Raw genomic sequence first — 11,899 nt, 5'->3', positions numbered from 1 at the left:
CTGAAGTAAACAGTGATTCATGCAAACGATCTGGCTCATTAATAGTCTAAGGGGAATTCTCATCAAGTAGGTCCAGTCATAAAACTAGGCTGCTGCCAATGAAAACTTGCCAAGATTTCTACTTTTATCATGTTATATATTTTATTTGTTCTGTCAGCAAGATGTAGAAGGCTTGTTGTGTTTCTCCAGTGTGGTAATGAGGCAGTGGTAATGAGGCAGTCATTAATCCTGTTGTGCAAGTTTTGAAGGTCAGAAGGTACCACCCATGTCATCAGTAGGGGGTCAGATTAGACAACAGTGAGTACGTGACTTAGCATGGTTTGTTCTCCTTGTCCATTTTCAATGTCCATAAAAAAAACATTTAAACATATGACCATGTGCCAAGTGGGTCCAGTTGTTCGGGGTTTTGAGGGAGAGAGAGGGTTAAAGAAATCACAAGCACTACATGATTTATTTTTTTATCTGTTACGCTGACCTTTTCGTCCTTTTCTTGATGATCTGGCAACTTATCAGTGCTCAGGTTGAGTTCGTTTGGACCTTGGCGCCGTTTTTGTTTGAGATTAACCATGGTGCTGATACCAGGCTGGCATTTGTTTATAAGGGGTTCACTGTGTGTAAGGTTGATCTTTTGTTTCTAATAGAGCTCTGGACATAGTGTTGGTCTTAATCATGTTTGGATATTTTTGCATTATAGGTATTACACATTACAGGTTCATTATAGGTATAACACATGGATGCTCTGAAGACTACATGGTATGAAAAGTAAACATGAACGACTATCAAGAACTTTTGTTCAAGCTTTTGATTCTCTGTGGTTCAGGGTTTGCCTCATGCTGTAGCTAGAGCACTTACTAGATATGAATTCTAGCTTCTGGGAACAGCGCAAATTGAATCAGCTTGGTCCATGTTGGACAAATTTCATTGGCCTGCATCAGATGTTTGTGCAAACTTCAGATAGCTTCATTATAAATTAGAGCTAAGTTTCAATGAAGTTGTCTAATGTATCTTGCGTGTGTCTATTCGAGCCTTTTCGGCACTGACTCTCATCATCAATATGAGTAATTAATACATTGCATGCACGCGGGGAGGAACACGAGATCCGCAGATGCCAGCGCAGGCAGGGTGCATGGCCGGGGGTGCGTCTCAAACCGCCAGCGACATCATATTTTATAGTTAATATCTCATATCTGTTTCAGGTGCAACATCTGCAGAGACGCGGGAGTCTCTAATCTATGGGATATCCTTTTTCACATCGCTTGCTCACATCCACACAACACAACACACATTTCTTATAAATTTACTCCAATTTATATTCTAATTTCTCTTTTAACACGTCTCGGCTGAACACAACGAGGGCTGAACGTGAGAAGGCACCGTACACCTTGCAATCTGCGTCTTAAAACGAGAGTGTGAATGCTGGATCTGCAAAAAAAAAAAGGAGCTGTTAGCACGAAGTGTGTGACCCACTAGCAGACCATATGCTGAATTCTCAGAACAATGGCGTACATAGGAAGGTGTTAAAAATGAGTGTCAGTATGAAGGTGTATTCACGGGCCAGATATTTTCTTCGTTTTGAATATTCTGCAGATTAGTGCAGTCATTTTGGAAGCTATCTTTTCCCTAAGGAAGAAAAAATTGAGTCACAGCCTCATTCGGGAGCGTTCTCAAATAATGCTGCTGTTTCGATTGCGGGTGATCTATTAGAAGAGGGTACGTCACTGATGTGTAAATAAAAGATTTTGAAAGTTCTGTATAATCTGTATACACACAATCACAATCTTTATTTACTACATACAGGATGCCTTTGCATTTCTTAGGTTCAGTATGTTTAAAACATGTGTAAATATTGAATGAATGAAGACATGTATATAAAATATTGTGTACATTAGAAATTTGAGTTGCAAAAAAATCTTTTCATTTAAATAATGTTGTTAAGACAACAAGAGCCAATTACTATAAGCAAAGAGAAAGAGAGCGAGAGAGAGACGGAGAGAGAGAGAGAGAGAGCTAGACACGTTTAGTCAGCCGTGCTATGGAAGTTATGCCTAAAATAGTAGTGACTAATTTAGATGACAAAACAAGAGGCACCTAAAAACAAATCTAAACTACATCCATCCATCCATCCATGCATTTTCTGTACTGCTTATTCTTCAGGGTCGCAGGGAACCTGGAGCCTATCCCAGGGGGCATGGGCCACAAGGCGGGGGACACCCTGGACGGAGTGCCAATACATCGCACGGCCCAATCACACACACATTTACACACCCGTTCATACACTATGGACACGTTTTTAGACATGCCAATCAGCCTTTGGACTGGGGGAGGAAACCGGAGTACCCGGAGGAAACTCCCGAAGCACGGGGAGAACACACACAGGGACATCGACAAATCGAACGCTCAACCCTGGAAGCATGAGGCAAACGTGCTAACCGCTAAGCCACCAAATCTAAACTACATACAAATAAAATACAAATATATTTCGAAAGGGATAGTAAACTACCTGCAGTTCATATCACAGCATTTCTGTTGCTTCACTGATGTCTTTCATCTTTCTTTCTTTTCCCTGTCTGATTTAGCCTGAAGCAGGATGCAGGTATTCATTTCATCTCGCTTCTTCTTCCATGAAATCCAACCACCAAACATATTTACATTATCTTCTAAAAACATCTGAATTATTCATGATTTCATCCTTCATTGTCGTTAGCGTAACTGATCGGCTCCATCTGCGTCGTCGATTGCGTGTGCTCGGCTATTGCGACACGCGCTCGAGCTGTTTCATTTCCCTGGACGTATGTGCACTGAGGAAAAAAAAAAAAAAATCAATCAACTCGAAACGTGTCATCATCAGGAGGTCATTGTTTTACTATAATCATCTTTAATCGAATTACACATATACCATTGGGGTTTTTTTGCCGTGAACACTCTGCGAGAGTGTGTCTTCCTTTGCCTCGTAGAGGTTTTTATTAAACTCGAAATGAAGTCAATTTTACAGCGTGCCACTCAGAGCGCTCCCTTGTGTCTCGAAGTATGTGTGAGTGAGCGTTTGTTTGGGTATAAACAGTATCCATTGTCATTTTCTCCACATACCTCTATCTCTGTCTGAGGAGCCACCTGTGCAGACTAGTGTGGTGGCATATGGGCATCATGGGTGAGGTAATTGGTAAAAACAGCACAGCTGTAGAGCACGGCGCTCAGGCCTGGGCTTCCCCAATCACCCCTACATATACACGTGCACACACATGGACAGCTTGCAGACATGGTACACACACTTGCTGTAAAGATGTGCACACACACACACACAAGCCTGAGAACACAAGCAGTTACAAATGCAGAATATTTTATTTTATTTTATTTTATTTTTTGGCATCTGGCATTGTGCTTAATTACCACAATAGTACAGCGTTTAAGGAAAAGTCCACCATGAAATTAAATTAAATCTGCTTGTACTGAAATATTGCTATACAGCTATTCTGGTGCTGATTTGTCAGCTCCTGTTGTATTTTGAGAAGTTAGTTGCTAAACTTGCTAGCGCAGTTATAAAAATCATGGGTTTGAGATGAAAAGATGAATATGAGAAGAGCGTTCAGAATTTCAGCATTTATTCCCTGGCATTTATGTAGATGTAGATGTGCTAAAAGAGATAGAACATGGCACATATTGTATCAGACCACCCAATTTCGAGGCGAGCAAAAATATTGGAACATTCCTTGTTACCCAGGTGTGTCCTGTTAGATTGTTTGTTACAATAAACAATAAACAGCTCTGAACGTCTACTCTTGGATTCAGCCTTGCAGTTATAGCAAGCAAGGGACATGCAACCAAACATTAAGTGTTATTTACTTTCATTTACTTCGAAACTTGTCTGTTCCAATACTTTTGCTCGAGCTAAAAATTGGGTAGTCTGATTAAAAAAAAGGTTTGATGTTTTATGTTGTTTAACACATCTAGATGTAAATACCAGGAAATAAAAGCTGAAATCCTAAGCTCTCGTCTCGTCGCATGTCCATCTTTTGAACTCGAACCCAATTGTCTTTGGTGTACGTCACAAAAACATGAATTGGCCTTGCTGTTCTAATAGTTGTAGAGTAGACTGTGGACCAAAATGTTGATTAACGAAGTCAATTTGTTTACTGTGTTTAGCTTGGTGGTACTACTTGGTTAGGTTTCTATTCAAATTTGAAATTTCACAAGCCTGAGCCGAGTCAAAAGTCAGTCAATGTGTGACTCAAGAGTCCCCAACTTGAATCCCCATCGGTCAGGAGTGAAGCCGCCAGACAACAGATGCCAAGCTGAGAATGCTTCTTACGATTACTAAATAACCACCTCCTCACCAAGAACTTACTCCATACTAATGCCCATGGTTGTGGTGAGGGTGTCAGGTGTCTGCATACATTTGGCCATATAGTATATTTAGTCTAGCATGGAGCATGGATAAGGACGTCTCCCAAATTCTGTATAGTAAATGATGTTTTCATCAACGTAGTGGTAATAAATCGTAGCACAATGTCGTTACACATGAACCCAATGAACATTCGGCATCGCTGAAGCCTCACCAAGGAGCAGGACACTTTCCCAGACTGTCACAGCAATCCTAACTCATCCTTGAGCCCATCTTTTGGAACGGGATCGCCCAAACTAAGCAGAATTCTAGTACAGATGATGCTAGCATTCATCTAGTGCTCAAATCATGAGCAAGCCTGAACTGATTTTTATCTGACAACCTGAAAAAAAATCTGTACTCAGGAACTCCACAGATTGAGAACCAGCACTAGTGTCAGAGATTTCCCCTCATGCAGAGCACTGGAGCACGCAGCGGCCTCTGAAGCCCGAGGCGCAGGAGCGCGTACTTCCGGGTTCATTGATATTGACTTTGTTTACGTTTTACACGTGTGTTTGTTATGGTTTAAGTTATGTCTCCGCCCCTGTTATGTCATTGGATGTCTCCCTCACGTGTTATCATTAGTCTCAGCTGTTTTGTGTTCACCCTTGATTACGTTTGTTATTTCAACCCCTCGTGAGTCTGTGTTCAGGGTGAAGTATTGTGTGTAAGAGTTAACTCAATACAAAACCCTTTGTTCTTCGTTTCTGTGCCATAGTTTTGTTCCTGTTCTCGTCCTCGTTATTCGATTTTGTTTTGCCTAGTTCATCCTGTTTGCTGTTCGCCTGACCTTTTACCTGTTTTTGAACATGTTTTTGATTCACGTATTGGATTTGTCTGCCTGATTACCTTTAATAAAGTTCTTTACTGCACCAATGCATCCTGCATCTCCTCCTCGCCATTTGTGACAACTACCTACCACATGGATCATACATGAAAGGTGATCCAATAACTATAAGTTTGTGTGTTTGGGGGTGGGTGGGGCTTGTATTGGACAAGCAGGTCAAGAGTCAGAGCCCATAGCGAACCCTCACACCGCTGCACTTCTCCTGCATCTCTTTGACGAGTCGATCTCTTTCTTTCGCAGCCCAGCTCCTCACACTGTCTTTTAGACCTGATCATGTGGTAATTAAACAACCGAGAGCTGTCAACACCACCAGAGCTTAGATAGAGCAAACCAAGCATACACTTATAACATCCCTACAAACATTTCATTCTATGCGGACTGAATGGCTGAACTTCCCATAACGAGTTTGTATATAATAACCAAATTAAGGAACAATCTTGAAGATACTATTAACGAAAGGTTAACAGCCAAGTGGGATCCAGGATCACTTTTTCTTCAGTGGATAATCTCATCTGGATACTATAAACTTGTACCTAAGAACTACTGCTGTAATCAGAAAAACTGTCTGGTACTCAGCCCAGTACAATATGCTCTAACTGTGAACTTTTATAATCCCAAACTCTGGAAGAGGTTCCTTTTTGAGTCTGGACCTCTTAAGGTTTCTTCCACATGGCTTTTCAGGGAGTTTTCTCGTCACGGTCGCCCCTGGTTCATTCATTAGGGCTCTAAATCTACATCCAGATTTTTGCAAAGCTGCTCCGTACCACATTCTATGCTTAAAAGTACCATACAAATAAACCTGAATTGAATCAAATGTTGTTGTACTGAAGGGAAGCGATGCTAATAATGCAAAAGAGGTAAACAATACCGACGAATTGCCTTCAGTGCTACTTGATATGAGCTAGCTAACCTTGCTGCACTATGTCTATTTGTTAATTTAACATAAACGATATGCCCAAAAGTTTGTGGACACCTGACCATCAAACCCATATGTGCCTGTTGAACATCCCATTCCAGATTCACTCCCCTTTTGCTCTTATAATAACCTCCACTCTTCTGGGAAGGTTTTCCACTAGAGCATGGCTTTGGGGATTTGTGTTTTTCAGCCACAAGAGCATTAGTGAGGTCAGGTGTTCCAGTTCATCCCAAAGGTGGAGGTGTTCAGTGAGGTTGAGGTCAGAGCTCTGTGCAGGCCACTCAAGTTCTTCCACTCCAACCTTGGAAAACCATGTGCTTTGTGCACAGGGGCCTTGTCATGCTGGAACAGTTTTGGACCTCTTAGTTCCAGTGGAGAGAAATTGTAACGCTACAGCATACAAAGACATTCTAAACAATCGTGCGCTTCTAACTTTGTGGCAACAGTTCGGGATGAAACCACATATGAATGTGATGGTCAGGTGTCCACAAACTTTTGACCATAGTGTGAAGCGGAAGCATACAGTAGTTGCATTTGTGTCCACTATTAACAAGCCCCTCCTCTACTGTTCCATGGTGCATGATGGGACAAATTAGCACAAAAGTGTCTTGCTTTATTCATCCAAATTGGTGAGTACAACTAGGTATAACTTTTTACTCTACTACATGATCACATTAAAATAAAAATCCTAGACTAGCCCAGAATTACGCCATTCGACACCAGTGACAATAACCTCACTCTAACGCTCTGAGGGCATTTGAAAACTTTGAATCTTTTGTGTACAGGGAGCTGATGCCCTGCCCCTCTCATGCTCGCTCTCTCTTTCAACCACACAATGATTTATTACCTAAAAAGAACGGAGAACTAATTAGTGGAGTAATTAATTATATAAATTTGCATATTTGCATTTGCAATTAGCGCAGCAGACTGATTAGTCTGAAACGCAAAGTCGGACTCATCAGATGCCGGTGTGTGTAGTGGACCGGAACGTGCGGGATGCCAGCTGAGGCATTTTTTAGAGGGGGGGGCAGGTGGAAAGTGTGTGTGAGGGAGTTTAAGGTGTGTGTTTATGAGTGTAAATGTGTCCGAGTGTATTATGGACAGGACTGCCATTCGGATTCTGACTAGGATAGGACGTAATAGAATAGAATAACCAAAATATGTCAAATGTTCATTAACACATACGGTTTGCTAAGTGCGTTGGGTTTCGCTAGATATGTCACATATTTATGTCATGTATGACATAACTAGCAAAACCCAACACTGATTAAACACAAGATGAACATCATGTGATACACCATGTATGTTTATCCAATACATTTAGAGTTACATTTTATAGACAGAAACATACTTTTGACCACCACAACAGGTCTCACCACAATCTCCTGAGGTCAGATAAATAAATAAACAACATTTTAAAACACTGTACGCAGTGATTAGGCTAGTACATTAGAAGGTTGGCTAGCTAACTAGCAAATACTGTTTTCTTTCTTCTTTGTAGAAAATCTTTTCTATCAGGGCATTTCCAGGACAATGTATTAATATTTAGGGAGATTTTATTATTATTATTATTATTATTTTGCTAGCTTTTGCTAGCTAAGCTAACTAGGGCTTCTCCTGAGGTAAAAACAAGCATTTTATATGCTTATACAATACATTTAGAGCTTTTAACAGATATATTGTATTGTTGTATTATATTGTAGCATGTATTGTTTACAATTGTGTTATTTTACCTCAGGAGGCAGCCTAGTTAGCTTAGCTAGTGAGGTTTTTCTCCCCAGTTGTCAATAAATTGTTCTGGAAAAGCCTTAAAACTTGTTTTCACAAAGGGTGATAAAGAGTAAAAAGTAAAACTGACCTTAACCTGACTTCTTAGCCTTACAGTGAAAAACAAACAAACAAACAAACAAACAAGCAAAACAAAATACATGAGCTAGTTACTTAGCTAGTTAGCTAGCCAGCCTTTTAATGTACAAGCCTAATCAATTTTGATTTGAAATATTCAGATGATCTTTCCCTGGTTAACTCCCATTTTAACTGCTTTCTTTTCAAGGACAGTTCACAGATCTATTAGTTTTGGTTTTTTTTAAGTCTAAAGAATATTATGGAAATACATAATCACAATGATTTTGTTGTGTTGTTGTTATTATTATGATTATTGTTAGTATTGTGTGATTTTATTTCATTACGCTGTAGTGCATTGACATTATATAACCTGACATTATGAAGTCATATACTCATAATTCATGAAGTGTTATGCTCTTTACGATATGAGTATTTACATAGATGAGATATTCTGTAGGCTGTATTACGTTATAAAGGTGTTTAGAATTGTTATGAATGCTGCATTCACATGTAGATTTAGTGAATCTAATGTTTTTAAACCACAGGTAAAGTAGCATCTTATATCCATGCTGAAATTTCCAAATGGAGAGATCTGACAAGGTGTAGCATTGCACAAATACCCCTGCTAAAAAGAACAGAGAATTCTTCACAACTACATCTAACTATATGCTTCACAATGCACAAAAGATGAGCAGGTCAGAGTTTTCTGACAGCTCACAATTATGTCAGGACCAGACTAACAAGCCCATACCTATAAACCCAACGTAGAGGCATGGGAAATGTTCATAAATACAGTAGATCAGGCTTTGGCGCAGTTTATGGTTTGTCTGTTCTCACCTAATTCAACTCATCACTTAGACCAAACTATGCTGAGCTTCGGTCAAACAGGACAACAGCTGCGTTCTGCCGATCTATATCCCTTCTGTCTAATCAGATAGAATAGTCATTGTGTCTCTATTAGTCGATAAATCCCGTACAATTCAGGAGCTGGATCTCGTCTCTCGGCGTGCCCGTAACTCTCCCCAGACTGACAATCTCCTGAGATGTGACTGATCGCTTGTGACAAGTGACGAGCACTGAGATTAGCAGGCTATTACCTCATTCAAGGTGGTTCTCTTGCATGTGACAAAGACAGGTACTGTGCACATCATTTTGGGAGAGTCTGCACAGATAGCTTCCTGCATAGAAACAAACACCTCCTCGAAAAAGCTCAGGGTGCATCCTCAACAGCATGACAATGTTGGAATCTGCCTTGATTTTTTTGACGGTAGGTAAATGAAAGCCTCACGGTGCCCATTAGCGCGGTGCGCCAGATGATTGGTACAGGACGGAAGTCCCACGAGAGCGCGCCACGTGACCAGCTCTGCCACGAGACGTCAGTGGCAGATGGCACGGGTACCCGCACTGGCAGTTGGCACGGGTGTCACTTTTCTCACAGAGAGGGAGAGAGAGACAGAGAGTGAGAGGAGGGTGAAAACGAGATTAAAGGAATTCTAAGTGGCTCACAGCAGACACATGGAAGGCGCATGGTGCTGAGACTGAGTGGAATTTTGGAACATGCGAGCTAAATATTAAGAGAAAAAAAGCAGGTAAGCAAATTTAAAATGATTTACCTAGTTATTGTAATGCATCAATATCTTTGTTTGTTTTTCGGGCATTTTTTGTTTTCTTTTGATTACGCATATAGTCTTAACACTTACAGTTTCATTGTGTCCATCTGGACTTACAGGAATTCTTGTATATGTTCATTCAGCACTAGGGATTTTGCTGTCTAGTCTAGATACAATATCAGATACGGATAATGATGTGACCTTACGATCCTATTTGGCATGTCTGCGCAGCTGAAGTCCCAGTGCTGATCTAACTCTTTTAGTGTCAGAAGAAATGTAAAGGTATATTTTCATTCCCAACGGCACAAATGATGTAAACGGTCCTTCAGGAAATTAGTTTTAATGCTTAGCCAAAATGCTTTGAAAATACAATCCTAAAAATAACGGTGCTCATATTTGGTGCCACAAAGCAGTTAACTTTCATTTTGCACCACAAATTTGTACAGTGTGTGTAGTTATTTGTGGTGGGATTATTATTATGCGCTTGAAAAAAACATCATCAAAAGGTTCTTTAGGAAACCTTTTTTAAAAAAGAATGTTACCTTTAGTAAAATGCCACCCTTACTTTTAATTGATTATAAGGTATATTTTCTGAAAATTTACTGAATTAACCCTCACATTGTTGAATTAACTTGGTTTTATAATATATATATATATATATATATATATATATATATATATATATATATATATATATATATATATATATATATATAGATAGATAGATAGATAGATAATATATAGAGGTGCCATAAAGCCGGTGTGGCTTTCCAAGGATACGCAGAACACAGGAGTCCCAAGAAAGCTATTGTCGTGGTCTATTGCTGTAAACTGTCAGGGGGCCTGAAACTCACAGTGTGTTACATTAATTGTGTCCTTGTCTGCAGGGACAATGTTGACCGCGCCACCAGATGAGCCAGACGCAATGCGTGAGCCTCAGTTCGGAGCGAGCTTTCCACGTTCAAGCATCCATGACAGTCTGAGACAAGAGCAACAAGATCATCGCAGACAACGGTTCGACAATTTAGACCTACGTGACGAACGATCGGACAGGGACGAAGAAGAAAGAGACGAAGACCAAGACGAAGAGCAGGACGAGGGCGGTCTAAGCAAAAGGCGCAATCCAAGAAGACGACAGTCAGGCGCCACGTGCTCGGACAGGGCCCGGCTGCGGCGCCAGGAGGCGAACGCACGTGAGCGCAGTCGGATGCACGGTCTGAACAGTGCGCTGGAGAGCCTACGCAAGGTTGTGCCGTGCTACTCGAGTGCTCAGAAGCTGTCCAAGATAGAAACCCTGCGTCTGGCCAAGAACTACATCCGGGCCTTGTCAGAGACGCTCAGTGCTGGCACACGGCCCGACCTCGTGGCGTTTGCACGAACCCTGTGCAAAGGTCTATCTCAACCCACCACCAACTTGGTAGCGGGGTGCCTGCAGCTGAACGCGGGACGTTTCCTCGCCAGTCCTGGTAACGTGTCGCCTCCGTGCGATGCCCCCTACGCGTATGCGAACGCAGAAACGAGCCGCGCAGACGCGTCCAAACATTTCCGCCCTTTCTCCTACTGCAACATGTTTGACTCCTATTACAACAGCGCGTCTCCGGACAGCCAGCTCAGCCCGCCTATGAACTATAACGGCGTGTTCTCGTTTCAGAAACCCGACGAGCAGACGGAGTGCGTCGCGAGCTGCCGGTACGGCGCGACATGCTGCGGCGCCCCTGGACGCGCTTCCATCAGCCGGCCTTCCGCCTACACAGCGTCTCCTGACAGCCACTTTCCAAACGAGCTGCGCATGCGCAATCAGCCCTTCCAAACCCAAGAACAATTGAACCCGGTGTACCATAATTAAAGAGCCGCCCTGAAAGCACTGAAAGGCGAGGCGGAAACGGGTTCATTTCCCTTATTATATTGTGTCTTAATCTATTTATTATTTATTATTTATTATTTATTGCCTGAATTTTACGGCATAGTTTATTTTCTGTTTATTGTATTACGTGAATGTCCTACCTTATTTATTGCACTCTAATAAATGTCATATTGTTAAATGTCTTGTATTTATTTTTATTTCCTTCTATCGCTTTACACTTGTGTTCTTGTTTTTATTTGACTTTTGTATTTAATTTTATTGCAATTTTCTGCACGGCACCTTTTAAAACAAGTGCTGCCTGAAATATTCTCCTTCTATTATTATTATTATTATTATTATTATTATTATTATTATTACCACCAGTAATACTATTAATACTACTGCTTCTTTATCTTGTTGTTGTCTACTTATTAAGGAACACTAGGCCTATATGCAGTAC

At 41.1% G+C, this 11,899-nt stretch overlaps 1 protein-coding gene across 1 annotated transcript; it reads left to right on the top strand.

Annotated features, from left to right (window-relative positions):
* The first annotated feature begins 8,605 nt into the window (after positions 1 to 8,605).
* Positions 8,606 to 11,663, top strand: neurod6b (neuronal differentiation 6b). Its single transcript, XM_017496448.3, has 2 exons — positions 8,606 to 9,575; positions 10,484 to 11,663. Exon 2 carries the CDS (start codon positions 10,489 to 10,491, stop codon positions 11,440 to 11,442), a length of 954 nt encoding a protein of 317 aa, XP_017351937.1. The 5' UTR covers positions 8,606 to 9,575; positions 10,484 to 10,488; the 3' UTR covers positions 11,443 to 11,663.
* The last annotated feature ends 236 nt before the right edge of the window (positions 11,664 to 11,899 follow it).

Source organism: Ictalurus punctatus, chromosome 20, assembly GCF_001660625.3.
Source record: "Ictalurus punctatus breed USDA103 chromosome 20, Coco_2.0, whole genome shotgun sequence".
In the NCBI taxonomy this organism is placed as follows: Eukaryota; Metazoa; Chordata; class Actinopteri; order Siluriformes; family Ictaluridae; genus Ictalurus; species Ictalurus punctatus.
Note: the sequence above shows the minus strand (reverse complement) of the source record. Positions and strands in the feature narration are given on the sequence as shown.

Excerpts from the sequence above, each read along its gene's own strand:
- neurod6b (XM_017496448.3), top strand. The coding sequence starts at position 10,489 with ATGTTGACCGCGCCACCAGATGAGCCAGACGCAATGCGTGAGCCTCAG.